The following is a 16,782-nucleotide window of genomic DNA, read 5'->3' as shown; positions in this document are numbered from 1 at the left end:
CTACTGTTGGCACGTTAACATGCTTGGTCGCTTGTCTTTCAAAAGCCAATTAAAATAAAAGAAATCGGGTTTTACAGTTCAACTCCGAATAGTGTGTTGTAATACTGTGCAAAATTTTGTTTCGATTGAAGTTGAAACAAACGAATGAGAGACTGACAACTTGATTGAACACAAAGGCACGACCCGCGCGGTTTGGTATCTACTGTTGGCACATTAAAATACTTGGTCGCTTGGCTCTCAAAAGTGAATTAAAATAAAAGAAATCGGGTTTTACAGTTCAACTCCGAATAGTGTGTTGTAATACTGTGCAAAATTTTGTTTCGATTAAAGTTGAAACAAACGAATGAGAGACTGACAACTTGATTGAACGCGAAGGCACGACCCGCGCGGTTTGGTATCTACTGTTGGCACATTAAAATACTTGGTCGCTTGTCTTTCAAAAGTGAATTAAAATAAATGAAATCGGCTTTTACAGTTCAACTCCGAATAGTGTGTTGTAATACTGTGCAAAATTTTGTTTCGATTGAAGTTGAAACAAACGAATGAGAGACTGACAACTTGATTGAACACAAAGGCACGACCCGCGCGGTTTGGTATCTACTGTTGGCACATTAAAATACTTGGTCGCTTGTCTTTCAAAAGTGAATTAAAATAAATGAAATCGGCTTTAACAGTTCAACTCCGAATAGTGTGTTGTAATACTGTGCAAAATTTTGTTTCGATTAAAGTTGAAACAAACGAATGAGAGACTGACAACTTGATTGGACGCTAAGGCACGACTCGCGCGGTTTGGTATCTACTGTTGGCACATTAAAATACTTGGTCGCTTGACTCTCAAAAGTGAATTAAAATAAATGAAATCGGCTTTTACAGTTCAACTCCGAATAGTGTGTTGTAATACTGTGCAACATTTTGTTTCGATTGAAGTTGAAACAAACGAATGAGAAACTGACAACTTGATTGAACACAAAGGCACGACCCGCGCGGTTTGGTATCTACTGTTGGCACATCAAAATACTTGCTCGCTTGGCTCTTAAAGGCCAATTAAAATAAAAGAAATCGGGTTTTACAGTTCAACTCCGAATAGTGTGTTGTAATACTGTGCAAAATTTTGTTTGGACTGAAGTTGAAACAAAGAAATGAGAGACTGACAACTTGATTGAACGCGAAGGCACGACCCGCGCGGTTTGGTATCTACTGCCGGCAGGTTAACATGCTTGGTCGCTTGGCTCTCAAAAGCCAATTAAAATAAAAGAAATCGGTTTTTGCCCTTCAACTCCGAATAGAGTGTTGTAATACTGTGCAAAACTTTTATGATGTGATAGTGGAGAACCCTTTCCAAAATTCTATATACCGTAAACGTAACCAAACTGCTCCTGTATGGCTATATCGAAATGGGACTAAATCAGTTGTTTTTCGAGATTTGTAAAGATTAAATTGTCATATACGCAATACTTCGTCCTATACAAAACCCAGTTCGAAAATATCACATTCCTTGCGACACCACACACTGTGATTAATTGGGCTCTCCACCGCGGACCTCGCTACGCTTCGTCCCTTGTGGATTTGCCTTAGCGTGTGGTCGAAGACCTCAAAGGCGACAACGGACAATGGACAGCGCACCACATACCTCACGTTTTCGCATAAGAAAATTTGCACGTTGACTTTCCTTGTTGTGCAGGGAACAACATCGTTTGATTGCAATAACAGTTTTTGTACCGCATTTTTGGTTTTATTTCTAGCAAACGATTAGGACATGGTTAGTAGCCTATCAATTGTTATCGTATCTTCCTGTTTATGTTACACTGAATTTAAGGGTTTAGGTGCTATCTGGCCCGCCGCGGCTTGTGGGAGTGAAGCCGGTTGGCGGGAAAGTTTTTCAAAGTACTGTTGGATTCCTCTCGGGAGGGATATTATTGATTTTGGTTATGAGTCATACTTAGGTTAGTTGTGTATTTTTATAGCTGAATAAATCCAATTGTCATTTAAAAAAATAACTATAAAAATTAGAAACTTGCTTCAATATTGACCTAAACGCACATCGTGCTTAAAGCTAGCCAGTGCGGTTTTTCCACTTTTTAAAGTCAACTGGTTTAGTTGTTCAACAAGTTGTATAACGCATGTTAATCTTAAAGTTTGTCCCAAGAAAAAACTCTGTCAGCGCACGCAAGTGTACAAAGAGTAATTGCGGGCCACCGCAAAATAGTTTGTATTCGTGCTTTTTTTTTGACTGCAGGTTTTATTTAGAAATACGAACCAGGGCCGGTCATTTGAACGCATGAATTCTATTTTCGACAAAGGCCATTTCGACAAATTCTGTATTCCTTGCGACACCACACACTGTGATTAATTGGGGCTGTCCACCGACCTCGCTATAGTTCGTCCCTTATGGATTTGCCACAGCGTGGGGTCGCCTCGCATCACATATTTGCCTCGCATCACATATTTGCAAAAGAACATTTGGCGCTATCTGGGCTTGCCGCGGCTTGTGGGAGTGGAGCCGGTTGGCGGGAAAGTTTTTCGAAGTACGGTTGGATTCCTCTCAGGAGGGATATTATTGGCAGCGAGTTAAACTGATGGTTAGCCTCAAGTCATGTCAGAAATAATATCAGAGTATACCATAGCATAACCCCAGAACACATAATTTGTTTAGTGCTATTTAGCAAAGGTTGTGTTTTGTAATGACTGTTGTTTTACACAGGTTGTTTTGCAGCTTAATGTTTCTAAATGACTTGAGTGTGAAAGTAATTTGTTGGTTAAAGTTGACAATAAAAGTTCCATGGCAAATGAAAGACAATGTGATCCGCTTGAGAAAGTAAGTAAATCATTTTATATTAATGCCCAGATTGTTGTTATATTTTCATATGTTTTGCAGATTAATGACCAATGAAGCAATGGCACAACTTAGCATGAAAGGAAGCCATGGAAAAAGAACTTTCACCACAACATAACTGTATAAAGTGGCGATGGGTGAGTGAAACATTAACATTTCAGCTATGCTCAAGGGACAAATCAAGGGCCATCACTATTAGTTTGGGATTGTTCAAATAAAATTGCTTTTTGAGAAACATAGCCACAAAGAAAACATCAGAAACAAAAAACTATTGATATGGTTTTGTTTTTTTGCTGCAATGGTATTTTGAAATTTTTCAATAGGCCTATGAGGACTAATGCATTAAATGTAAGGCGAAATTCGTTTCCAAATACTTGAACCGCCACAATTTCCCTGTTAGTTACACAATAAGCTTCAAGGATATTCAATTGTGTTATTCACTTTGGCCTTAATAGATCACTAGATATTTACTTTTAGATGTTTTCTAATACAACCTCACAAATTGGTGGGGTTGTGGCAATAAGAAAAATATGTTTTAAACAAAAAAATCTTTTAACAACCTATATGAAACACGTTTTAGTATGTGAAATATAACAGCAGTTCTTTGGCAGAACAACAACCATGATTTGTTTTGTTACAAAAAGTAATGCGAACTTCTCAATTTTACAGATTACATGATGAGGTGCAGCTCGACCACCAAAAAAGAAATAAACGCGTATTGGCGGACTGGTTTCAAATTCGCCCCGTTTAGAAAATCGTCTTTGTGTGCATCTTCAGACGACTCGTTGTCGCAATAAGGTTATATGTGTTTGTATGATGCATTCTAATAAATTTACTTCTGGAAATATTGTGTACCTATGATGTAGCTCCAATGTCAAGGTACAGAGTTTCAACTCAACAGCTATTGTGTATTGGTTATCAGTTTGCGTCTACTACTGGCAAAAGGTTTTATGTTCTCAGAACAAAACAAACACAAGCTGAGCAACAAACGAAAACTTGAAAGTTACGTTAGTTCAGCAACGTTCTACAAACAAACAAAAAACAACGTTAAGAAAACGTCCATCGAGTTACGTTGATCCAATGTTGCTCAATTTACGTTAGCAAAACTTTCAAAATCAACCTCGTGGTAACACGATAACAACGTTATGATTCTAATCAGATTCTAACGTTCAAAAAACCTCCTTCAAAATACGTTGATCTAATGTTGCTCAAATTACGTTAAAAAAACTTTCAAAATCAACCTCGTGGTAACACGATAACAACGTTATGATTCTAATCAGATTCTAACGTTCAAAAAACCTCCTTCAAAATACGTTGATCTAATGTTGCTCAAATTACGTTAAAAAAACTTTCAAAATCAACCTCGTGGTAACGCGATAACAACGTTATGATTCTAATCAAACTTAAACGTTTAAAAAACCTCCATCAAAATACGTTGATGTAATGTTGCTCAAATTACGTCAAAAAAACTTTCAAAATCAACCTCGTGGTAACGCGATAACAACGTTATGATGCTGATCAGATTTAAACGTTTAAAAAACGTTCATCAAATTACGTTGATGAAATGTTGCTCAAAATACGTTAAAAAACCTTTCAAAATCAACCTCGTGGTGACACGACAACAACGTTATGATTGTAATGAGATTTCAACGTTTAAAAAACATTCGTCAAAATACGTTGATCTAATGTTGCTCAAATTACGTTAAAAAACCTTTCAAAATCAACCTCGTGGTAACACGATAACAACGTTATGATTGTAATGAGATTTCAACGTTTAAAAAACATTCGTCAAAATACGTTGATCTAATGTTGCTCAAATTACGTTAAAAAACCTTTCAAAATCAACCTCGTGGTTACACGATAACAACGTTATGATTCTAATGAGATTTCAACGTTTAAAAAACATTCGTCAAAATACGTTGATCTAATGTTGCTCAAATTACGTTAAAAAACCTTTCAAAATCAACCTCGTGGTAACACGATAACAACGTTATGATTCTAATGAGATTTCAACGTTTAAAAAACATTCATCAAATTACGTTGATCTAATGTTGCTCAAATTACGTTAAAAAACCTTTCAAAATCAACCTCGTAGAAACAAATTTTCAACGTTGTGGTTAGAACCAACTTCATACGTTACTTAAACGTAAGAATGTTTGCTGGGATTATACCGGCAAACGTTTTGACTTTTTAATAAACTGATGAGGTGTTTTACAAATTTTCAATAAAAGTTTGTTTACTTTGGATATGCTTATCCAAGATTTTGCATCACCGAATTTGCAGTGACTATATAGTTACCAATACTAAAATGATATGACAGTACAAGCAATGAATTTAAAGGCACACAGATGAATGTCATGTTGGAGTATCAACAACTGACCGTTCCCAGGATGCTGAATCATCAGGATTGGTTACATGAACACAATAATTACGTCATGTTAGAAAGAGCGAGAACTGGTAGGGTATAATTTTAAATTCCTAAGGGCCGAGGAGGAAGAAGGTTACGGATCACAGTTTTTTTTCATTTTTTTTGTTCAACCCTTTTTTTTCTCTTTTCCTTTCCAACTTTTGTCAAAACGCATGATATGTTTTGTGCTAACCAGAAAGCGCTTTTTCTGTTCGTATTTTTTTTTCAATTTTTTTTTTGTTCATTTTTCGTGCGCTTCTCTGGTTAGTATAAAATCCGGAGTACACTGTAGATTCAAGCAGTTTGTGCAGAAGGGATAGTAATTGTAGTTTTTCATCATATGTAGAATTTTGCGGCTGCATCGGGAGGAGTGTTTTGCATCAAAAGTTGTCAGAGTACAAAAAAAACATGCAAAAACCGTTGCATCTCGCTACTCTAGTATTTGCCTTCTTTGAAAACTTGTTGCTTTCAGGCCCATTTCTGGGCTGGACGTTTTTGAGGAACACGCTGGAGACCGAAGGGATGTTCAGTCACTTATGCAATTCAAGCAGCCTTCGTAGCAACTTGTCAAACGCAAACCAGTCAAGTCACTTCCCGACATGTCACGCTCAAGCAGAAGTATTTAATCTAGTTTTTACCATTGCTACATCAGTCGCATCCACTTCTTGTCTCATCAACGGAATACTACTCAAAAAACTTGGCACTTGGTTGTGTCGGGTGGTGGCTGTGGCAAGTTTTGCGACGGGAGCTCTGTTAATGGCCAATTGCTCTTACCTATTACCGGGTTTACTTTTCCCTGGAATGATCCTGATTGCTTACGGTGGATCAATTTTCTTCATAACCAACGTGCAATTCGCTAATCTATTTCCGAGAGCGCGTTTCTCAATCATTTCCATTCTCACGGGGGCGTTTCTATCTTCGACTGTTGTTTTCTGGGTGTCTCAGTTTGTTTACGATGCCGGCGTTCCTTATTCCTCTCTTTTCTATTTTCTGGCCGCCTTGTCCGGAGTCAGTTTCGCCAGCACATTCTTGCTGACATCACGCCACCATGTTCCGCATCCGCTCCCAGCAGATTTCAGCTACGGTCTTGCAGATGTCAGAAAGGCGTTAATTAAGGCAAAGCAAGGGAGATGCGAGAGATTTCAATCGCAGGAATATCAAAGCGAAACACAGGGGAGCGTATGGAAACATATCAAGAAGCCTTTCTACTGGACAAACCTGTGGCAGCTGGTAACATTACACATTTGCAACGAGTTTTTTATAGGCACTGTGGACTTGCGACTTCGGGGCCGTACTGATGATGCCAGCGAACAGAAAACTTACACCAACGTGCTCGGTAAATTTGTGTTGGTAGGTGGCTTTCTCGCGGCCCCAATCACTGGACTTCTCGTTGATGCCGTAAAGGCCTGCATAAAAAAGCCCTTTGATCCTTTGGTTAAAGATTACATGGCGCTGATTATCAGTTCAATATACACCAGTACGATTAGTTTGATTTTTTCGGCAACGCTTTTCTTCCCAACTTTGCCAGTGCTTTACGCCACTTACCTGTTCTACGTCGCCTTTCGCGTTGCAATTTACGCCAATTCGTCCGTGTCGATCGCGATGTATTATCCAACCGAAATCCACGCAACGCTTTTCGCGTTGGCGTTGGTGATCAGTGCTGTTCTGTCGCTCGTCCGTTATCCTCTGTTCACTTTCCTAATTCGAACGCTAGGCGGAGATTTTACTATGGTGAATATCCTGTTCATGGTCTTGTGTGTTACATCCTACATTCATCCAGTGTACATCGGCTTAATCCTGCGTTCTGCGTTTAGACAACGTCGTGATGTCCAACACTTTCCCAAACAAGTGGTGACTACCGTTACTGATCGCTTATAACTTGCATGAGCAACGTTGCCGTTTTTTATTGTAACGCATTTGAAAAATAAATATTGCTGGCGTTCCAATAACTGTCTCTGTTCAAATAACAATTACTGCCGCTGGTTCGGATATCCGGAATGATTTGAACGAGAATTTGAGTGACTGGAGAGCTCGATGAAAAGCGGGGGCGAGCCTGCACCTTCTGCATATAACTCCGTTAAGCTGGCAAATGAACGAGGCAGTCAAAACCAATAAAGCTTACATTGGGTCAGGTGAGCCTTTAGTACGAAAAGCACAATCTTGACAACTTTGCGAAAAAAACATCTGTATCTCGGCAGCGCGTTATAGGAGCTGCGATATTTTTATATTTTACTTGGGAGCGAAAGGTCGCGATAAGTTCTGTCTAACAATTGTCAAACCAAGTGTCGCAAGGACGTATATAATCCAGCTGAATTTCATAATAAGACCACATGTCGTTGCTGAAGTTTCAACGACGGTAGCAATACAAGCTCTGACGTTGTTACGACGTCTTCAACTCCGTGTCTTCTGCCGGTTTGTCCCAGTCCTTAAGGCCTTCAGGCAGTTCGGTAACCTCATCTTCTCCGCCGGTTCCCTCGACGAAGTCTTCGTATGTTGATTTCTCCTTAAACGGTCGCTCGCCTAGTATTTCTTCAAGGTCTTTTCGCTCGAGGTGTTCTTGGTCGAGAAGTCGTGTCGCCAACTTCACGTTCAAAAATAAACACACTTTAGTTTCTCACAAGAGAGCAAAGGGTATTCAATATAATGCTGGACCAAAACGGCACGCCATGATGTGTAACTTGCACAAACCGCAATAAAAGTGGCACTACTAATGGCAACCCATGTGCTGCTTGATAAATTTAAACGTTAGTACCCGGTTCTCCGATTAAACTTGTAAACCCGGTTGAAGTCTGGTTGTATGGCAGACGAAACGTTGATTGAACAAAAACTACGTTAATTTTTTCCAAAATGACAGGTATTTTTAAATTAGTGCTTTGGGGTCAACTGATAAACGGCACGGTTGCGGGATGCGCCAAACCAGAACCGGGCGGGTGAATTTTGGGGTAAACAATTTTGTTGAGCCAAAGAGGACGTCGAACGACAACACGGTTCGTTGGGACCACAAGTTCGCCGAATTCGGGAGAAATAGTTTTCCTCGAATATGGCGGAATTCGATACCACGCGTACATAAAGCCCCGAAGAAAGTTGCCCGTGTTTGAACTTGGCCAGGAATTGTTCCACACCGCTTCAAAAAGCAAGGGTGTCGAAACCTAAGTACCCTGGTCGCAAAGGTTATTTCGAGGAAAAACGGATTTGACGTTTTTGTTGTGATGAGAACTGGTGACAATTGCAGTGAAAAACACAGGGATATGTTTATGCACAGACGAGAAATGTAGATGATAATTTGGGTGATCAGTTCAAATAAACGTTGTGTTTTAAATAACGTGAATCAAACATGGTCTGCCAGATTGAAATCAATGTACAAAAGTCCCACACTCACCTTCTCAACCAGGCTTTTCTTGTCTTCGAGAAGGGCGATTGTTTGGTCATAGCAAGTGTTGATGATTTTCCGCACCTAAACAGAATAGGTAGAATAAGTCGCATGTGATGCCATGCGGTCCACGCTGAAAGGTGGCTGTTAAAATTACTGGATGTAAAGCATTTTTCAATTTAGCATTGCTTTTCGCTCTCGGTTCGAACTTTGTTTAGGCGTACTGTACATAGAACAAAAAAACGTTTTGATGTGGGGAGACGTAAGTGCGTGGACAACAAGATCAAATTAGCTTTTAGGCATACAACACTCACCTCTTCATCAATAAGCTGCGCAGTGGCTTCGCTAAACGGCTTCTGGAATTGCGTTTCGTTTGACTGGCTAAATGAGATCTGTCCCACAGCCTTGCTCATACCGTATTGAGTTACCTGAACGCAATAACCACATAAATTTAGTTGGAACTTTTGATTGATAAGAATTGTTCTTCTGGCATTTAAGTTTCTAAAGTTTTATTGGAAACCAACGTTTCGTCTGCCATCCGGCGAGACTTCTTCAGGGTTATGTCAACAGTGGAACTTATGATGTGTTTTGATGCATGTCGTGTAGTTGATTTCTCACTGTCGTGGCCAGTGGAGCGTTTAGTGGGGTGTGGTTGCGGTAAAATTGTCTGATTTTATGACCACAGCACGAACCTGAGCGTAAGCCATTTTTGTTACTTTATCCAAGTCGTCCTGTGCTCCGGTGGTAATCTTGTCGAAGAAAACTTTTTCAGCGCACCTGCCGCCAAGCAACGTACACATTCGGTGCGACAACTGAAAGAAAAGTAAATGTTTCCATTGCCTTGTCGTGTTAGTTTATAAGCTGTCTATGTCTATACTTTGCTCTAAATATGAAAAGTAGTCTCGCACTCTATAAATTGCTGATAATAAGTCGAGGATGTTAATTTTAATTCGTAATTTTTTGTTCGTTTTGGTGAATGAGACTGATGCATTAAAGTGCAAAGGAAGGATCGTCTACTGCAAGGCCATTTCTAGGAGATATCAGCTATCATGTTCATATTATTAGGTTCAGTGGCTTCGCAACAAAGGCAGTGTGGCCATGTCGGACGACCTTCAAATTTATGTGGAGAATCTTCACCACCATCTAATCACTCTTTTCTAAATAGTATTACTTTTCTTTAAAAGATTCCTAACAATAGCTTTTGATTAATTGAGAAAAAAGCGATACTTGATTACAGAAAGGCTTTGAAACACCTGATCCGCCCCAAAAATTTCACTCGCGGCAGTCGTCTAGCGCCACACAGTGGTTGAAAATCATTGATTTGAGGGTTTTATTTTTAGTCTACAGTTGCTTAAGTTTCTGTCGTGCTACATTTTTTAGAAATCACTAGAATTGCAGCCAAGCTGGATATGGCACTTTTCCCCGAAGTTTGAACTGGGCTAACCAGGTTCTTAAATGATGCGTCGTGACGCCCTGGTGCGTCGTTTCCTGTTTCCAAGGGCATCGTCCTGATAGATTCATAATTCATGCGTCGAAAGTGCCGTGAATCTTCATCAAGTACGTCGCACGCGAAATAGTTTAAGAACCACTGACATATAAACGAACCTAAACAACGCACCTGTTCTGTGGTGTAGAGGTACAATTCCTTCGGTTGGTAAAGCGCGTAACCAAGTCCTTTACCTCGGGGAACAATTGAAACTTTAAGCAGGGGGTCGGCGTGCTCGAGGAACCAACTGACGACCGCGTGGCCGGACTCGTGATAAGCGACCGTAGTTTTCTCGTTTGGTTGAAGGACCTGCGTCTTCTTCTCTAGGCCTGGGGTTTGGTAAAATTAAGGGAAAGTTCAGTCGAAAATCACAGGTTTTTTTATGTAGGAATTGTGACATCGCACAGGAGTCTGCGTTTAAGAAATTAAAACTTATGGGACAATTGGTTTTTTAATGCTGCACAATGTATGTTACGAAGGAATTCAGTGAATTTTAGGTTCCCATTTCACTCGCATTCGTATAGAAAAGCAAATATTAGATACAAAACACTTTCGCAGGACATTGAAAATTATTTCTTGCAGTGGTTTCCAACCCGAGGTTCGTGGACTCCCTGTGAAGTCCCAGGGTTAATTAAGGTGATGTTCTTTACGACTCGTTACGTTAAACTAATTTTGTTTGTATTAGAAAAAATATACAAACTGTACGTACAAGTGATTGAACAAAGGTTGGAAACCACTGATTTGGACGTTCATGGCATAACCTACCTGCAACTACTCGTTCAATGGCGGAAGCAAAATGTTTATCTTCGATTGAGGTCGCAGCGTCTCGAGCAGCGATTAACGCTGCTTCATTGCATACGTTTGCTATGTCAGCACCTGCACGGAGAATGGCCGGTTAAATTTAAATGGACGATATTGCAATATCATATACGTAGGAGCAAAACACAAATCATACTGAGCCACTGTTTTACAGCTTTGTAGTGTAGCCACTTGAAATGGACACTTTTCTTGAATGGAAATAATATTGCCTGATGCCGCACTTTATACAATGAACGTGCTTTTTGTCACGTTCAGCCAAACTCTAATGTTGGATGAGAGTAAAGTGTAGGAATTCTTTTGTTACGTGACAGTCCAAAAGAAACTGCACACAAGAGCCCCTGGTATCGGAGGATGAGCAAAGAACTAACACACACGCACTTACGCAACCTTCCAAAAACAAATCTAAAAACGCATGCAACAAACCGGAGAATCCGGGCGTCCTTGCGGCCATCTTTCGGGACAGTGCGTCCTTATCGACGTCGGTTCTCAGTGGCTTCAAATGCACTTTGTAAATGGACGAGCGACCTTTGATGTCCGGCAAACCCACGTGGATCTGACGGTCGAAACGACCTGGCCGCATGAGGGCAGAATCGAGCACGTCGCTGCGATTGGTTCCGGCCAATATCACGACATTCGAGCCGATGGTATTGAATCCTTGCAACAACAAAAAACATATGATTGGGAAAGTTGTGAGAATTTATGGATTAGGAAGTGTTGTTTTGAACTCATCTGGCGCGAGTGCTGGCACTTAACCAATAGTGAGGTCCAAAAAACAGTTTACTTGTAAATGTTGAGTTGTATATTTAGCATAACTGGTAGTAGCACTGGATTGTAAAAAGATTTTTTGAGCTGCATACATTTGACCACCGTTTCGACCCAGGTTTCATTTAGGAAGATCGTCCGTAGTCACACCAAGCTACACGCCTTATAGGTCGAAACAATGGTCATCTACATGTAGCTCAAAAAATTCATATTATTGGCTCAATGCTCATTTGCCAAAAGAACCTCGGTATGTATAAAAATGACTTGAAAGCAACCAACACAAAGCACCACAAGCAAAACTGTTTCAAAGCGATATTCAGAATTAGGCAAACCAATCCGTGTTGTAATTATACATAAGGGAGTTCACCGTCCATTTCGACAAGCAGTTGGTTCAGTGTCTGATCGGCCTCTGAGCTCCCGCCGATGCTTGAACCGCTTCGCTTGCGTCCAATCGCGTCAATTTCATCGATAAAAAGAATGCACGGGGCGTTTTTACGGGCCAATGAGAACATGTCGCGAACCTAAAGAAATAAACGTCGAAATTTTTCGAAGCATGAAAACTGTGGTTCGCGAAAAACTTTCAAACAAATCTTTGGATTTTTATCGAAAAAGCCTGACGAAGAAGCAGAAGAAACGCCTAAATATGCACACCTTGCTGAAATACAATTGTTGGAAATGCTTCTTTTGCTTTTGTTGCTAAACATTTCTGGTAATCTTTACGGTTTCCCTCTATTGGTTTAGGTCTCAATAACGTTGTAAACAAAATAACAACGTATTATATTGTATAGCGCGTCACCACGAACATATATCCTCTTGTGGTTACACGGAATGGGCAGAAAAAATCGATTATTCGTTTATTTTACACAAATGCAATTAAACACTAGCTTTAAAAGGATCAGTCTGGTGACATTTAGGAAACTACGTGTTTATTACGGAAAGAAGAGTAATCACTAAGCCAGCATCTTTAGTCTATGGCTAGGACCCCTACTTTCCATGCTAGAAGTCATTCAAAACGAAATAAGCATGCTTTCTGTATTGCTACTTATGTTGGACATCTCGGGATGCATTTCAAACGTCCTAATCGCCAACATTCGGTTCATCGTCTTTCGCTTCCTTCTGTGACACATCAACTTACACGTGAAGCTCCGACTCCAACGAACATCTCCAAGAATTCGGATCCACTGACGGTAATGAAAGGTACGCTTGCTTCCCCAGCAGTTGCCTTGGCGAGAAGCGTTTTACCAGTTCCCGGAGGCCCGGACAATATTGCACCCTGGCAGAATAAAAAATATTTTATTCAGATGAAAACACAAACTTTACTGGATCAGAGAACCATGCCACCCTGGGAGGATGTCGACCGATATCCATAGCTGTAGTTACTTAGTAAAACTACAAAATCAATCAGACAGACAGCTCTAAAGATGTTAGGAGAAAAGTATATTTTGCCTTAAAAGAGGCATCATCAGTTTCTGCAGAGTGTAAAATTTTTTTCTAAATTTTTGATAGGATAGTGGAGCTTTTTTTCAGGTGGGTAATCAAAAAACGTCCACGGTATAGTATAACCATGCCTTTATAACTTATGACTGGTATTATGTTAAGAGTATAACGTAACTCGTTGGGTCCTAAGATCACACAGTAATCAAAAACTCACCTTCGGTATTTTGGCGCCCAGCTCTTTATAACGCTGCGGGTGTTTGAGGAAATTGACAAACTCCAGGATTTCGATCTTCGCTTCCTCGCATCCGGCGACGTCCTTGAAAGTGACGTCAATGTCGCCACGTTTCAGCACCTTCGCTGTCGTCTCACTCACTCCGAAAGGATTGAAACCTTAATAGAATACATAGATCTGAGCGTTTTTTTAACATTTCTGGGACGTCCAAATGGTGGACAATACATGTAAGTGACTAAACTGTATCCACGCCAATTTTTTGCAAACTGTATATATTCAGCACATAATTTCAATGTAGAAATTAATTACGCACTTCAAAACTCCCGGTTTTGCACTCAACCACAACAATATAAGTTCGGTCAGATCATGCGGTTGGCATGACAACCAGATAACGTGTCAGGCTTATAAACTTAAAAAGTGTTGTACATACAAAATAATATAATGTCTTACTTGACATTGGTCCCCCGGACTTTTTGCTGCCCGATTTCCTGAAGAAGGCGAAGTACATGATACCCATCATTATCACAGGCGGCAATAAAGACCCCACCCAGGAACCCCTGTTTATCAAAATAAACGGTTAATATTTATCCATTCATATTTTATTATACTTTATGTATTGACAAAAATCTCTGTCCAAACAAGCCACAATTTTTGTGGTCGAATAAGTCCGAGAAGTACAAGTTAACTGGAACTATTGGACGAAACAACAAAATCGAACGATAGACACTTTTTGAACAAACGTTAATAAAAAAACCCATCAAAATACATAGATGCAGTTCAACGTTTAGCAACAGCTTCTCACAATTGTATGCTGTCCTCGTACTGGATGTATATTCGGTCACGAGGAGCGATGCCCAATTCTTCTTGTATGTGTTCCATGTTTCGCTCCAGCGAGTCCACACTTCCGACGTTAAAGGTCAACTTGAACAAAACAAACGGTTGAAAATTATTGAAAGACCAAGGTCATTTGGTTCTTACGATTTAATAGGACACGATTACTTACGATTTGATCGGACATGCCAGAAAGCGTGGCTTCTGCAACAGACTTGTTTTTCACAACTAACTTTTCCACCTTCACATAACAAAAAATGGCTCATTAGTGATTTGAAATGCTGCCAATGAAAGTTTCAGGGAGATGTGCAATAAACAACAATGCTTCAACTTTGTAACTGTCATTTTTTTTAAAGGAAATGCTGTTGAATCATAAAAATCATGAGCCATTAAAGAACAAGCACGATTTTTTTTCACAGCAAATCATAAGTAGTTCCAAATAGTACATATGTTTTTTCTAAGTGTAGATTACCAGATCAACCATCTTTGACGTTATGGGTTGGATAATTCTTATCATTTTTTTTGTAATGTTCAATAGTCTTAGTGGTGTGAAAAAAGTTTTTATATGGTTAAAATACATACCTCAAAACATATCATATCTATCAAATTTTTCAAAGTTGGAAGTGTGCAGTTAAAATATATCTTACCATGTTCTTGGATATGTAGTCTGTGACAAACTGTTTCCATGTAATTTGGGTATAGCGGGCATTTTTCGTGTTGTAGTAATGCAAAGCAAATGCAATTGCACCGAGTATAGCAATAGTGATTAAATTTCTTTGGTTTTCAGGGTTCTTCCAAGTTGGGCTTTCTTTAAAAAACTAAACGACAAGAAAACATTACCCATAAGCAGCGAAAACATGAAATAAAATGGTAGAACATAGATAAATGAGTACTCTAACATACATCTTGCATTCTTTTGTCAAAACCTAAGCCATTATTTGCTGATGACTGTTTGGGCTCCTTTGCAGGCCCTGTCTTCCCTGTATTTGATGGTGCTTTGTTATTTTGTGTACTCTCTTGCTTTGGTTTTTCAGCACCTGGTGAACATAGCTTGGGGATTTACAGAAAAGAAAAGTAGGTAACTTTTTAGTTGAATACCATTTTTCTTCCTTCCTTTTGGTTTGAAAAACTTTTCAAAGCCTTTGGGTACCTTCGGTTCATTGCTTAATATTGATGTGGTTTTGACATTTCTCTGCTGTAGAAGAACCCACTAAAAACATACAGATATGCATTAAAAAAGGCAAGAAAATTAGAAAATCAGCTTTGTGAAGGGACCAAATGCAAATAATAAGTTTCCAAAGAAAAAAAATTGTTAAAAATGTTGCATGTAGGATTCTTTCAGTAGGAGTATTATTTTATCTCTAAATTCACTTGATAACACAGAACAACTGAAGGCATTGTTAAAGGTTTGCTTCTGAAATATATATAACTTTAATTGAGTAATACGACCATTAAATGATTAGCAGGTATAAACAGACAGCTATTTACATCTTTCATATTTAAAAAACTACTTGCTATTCTATTCAAATTTCCTGTGGAAAAAGGGCTATGTGAATTAGACTAATGATAGTAAGTTTTTACCTGCAGTCCCTTTTTACTGGACAGGTTTCTCCAAGCAGTTTGTTGAAAACCTGGTTTAAAAAACTTGAAAACAAAAGACATTCTGTGCTATTTATTTTGCTAACGTTTCTCACGTCATCTCCAACATACCCTCACTTAAATCTGAAACAAAAATCGCTTGATAAATAACCAACCAACCAACCAACAAACTTTTCAAACAACTTCTTTTTAAACAAAGTTGGCTGCTATCTTACCTCCAACATCCAAAGGTACGTGAGCGTGACATACAGAATTTCCCTTAGTCACCTTCTAACACTTGCACATCGTTACATCAGCAATCTTAAATTTCTATTGTATTTGCGCTAAAGGCAAAAACATCTCTTCAAGGTGGACCGCTTGTTTATTCAAAAAAATATAGTAAAATTTTATTCAAAAATGTACATTATTCGCAACTAGAACAATAAATTATTTTCGAATTGCATCTGTTCTGTGTAGCTTTGTGTTCATATGACCATGTCGATCATGGTTCCTGATCACAGTAAACACATTTATCTGCATAAAATATTGTTTTTGTTGAGAGCATTTTGTTTTGCAATGTTTATTTCTATATTTGTGACAGAAAAAAATATTTTGGCAATTAATGCGCTTACATAGATCATAGAATGCTAAAACATCACAGAATATTCTATGACAGTATACTGTTTTAGTATTCTATGCAGAGAGTTTTTGGGCGCTTCAGAGAGAGAAGCGCGACTATACTACAAACCTTGAAAACGAATACATCTAAAATATATATCATAGGCCTACATTTCTCATGAAAAGCTCATTCTCAAACCAGTAATTTTTTTTGAAAAATAGAAAATTTCCGCGTCAGTGCAAAAAATATTGCCTATGTCACAATTGCGTCTGGCAACATTTTTGGAATCTCTAGTATTATAGCCAATAGAATTATCGTGAGCCGGGTTGACGCATCCATAAGGCGAACTAGGCCATCTACTACAGCAATTGAATGCAAAGCGATTTGGGTTGCAGAAAGTGGTTCAAT

At 39.1% G+C, this 16,782-nt stretch overlaps 1 protein-coding gene across 1 annotated transcript; it reads right to left on the bottom strand.

The window, feature by feature from the left end:
* Positions 1 to 7,278: 7,278 nt before the first annotated feature.
* On the bottom strand, positions 7,279 to 16,033 carry LOC145890490 (mitochondrial inner membrane m-AAA protease component AFG3L1-like). Its single transcript, XM_082981581.1, has 18 exons — positions 15,992 to 16,033; positions 15,759 to 15,899; positions 15,276 to 15,387; positions 15,081 to 15,214; positions 14,825 to 14,995; positions 14,350 to 14,418; positions 14,149 to 14,267; positions 13,797 to 13,903; positions 13,329 to 13,504; positions 12,813 to 12,950; positions 12,045 to 12,198; positions 11,339 to 11,569; positions 10,862 to 10,972; positions 10,229 to 10,425; positions 9,303 to 9,422; positions 8,925 to 9,038; positions 8,620 to 8,694; positions 7,279 to 7,821 (listed from the first exon to the last, which is right to left on the bottom strand). The coding sequence occupies exons 2-18, from the start codon at positions 15,837 to 15,839 to the stop codon at positions 7,621 to 7,623; spliced, it is 2,310 nt and encodes a 769-aa protein (XP_082837707.1). The 5' UTR covers positions 15,840 to 15,899; positions 15,992 to 16,033; the 3' UTR covers positions 7,279 to 7,620.
* Between the last annotated feature and the right edge of the window lie 749 nt (positions 16,034 to 16,782).

This window comes from Ascidia mentula, chromosome 2 (genome assembly GCF_947561715.1).
Source record: "Ascidia mentula chromosome 2, kaAscMent1.1, whole genome shotgun sequence".
NCBI classification, from domain to species: Eukaryota; Metazoa; Chordata; class Ascidiacea; order Phlebobranchia; family Ascidiidae; genus Ascidia; species Ascidia mentula.
The sequence above is the reverse complement of the archived record's forward strand: the minus strand, read 5'-3'. Positions and strand labels throughout refer to the sequence as shown.

Bases quoted from the DNA above. Each gene is read 5' to 3' on its own strand.
- LOC145890490 (XM_082981581.1), bottom strand. From the start codon at position 15,839: ATGTCTTTTGTTTTCAAGTTTTTTAAACCAGGTTTTCAACAAACTGCT. The intron at 15,388-15,758 runs GTAAAAACTTAC...GTATGTTTTTAG, and splicing joins CCAGTAAAAAGGGACTGCAG to TGGGTTCTTCTACAGCAGAG. The intron at 10,973-11,338 runs GTTTGTTGCATG...TTCTCCGTGCAG, and splicing joins AAGGACGCCCGGATTCTCCG to GTGCTGACATAGCAAACGTA.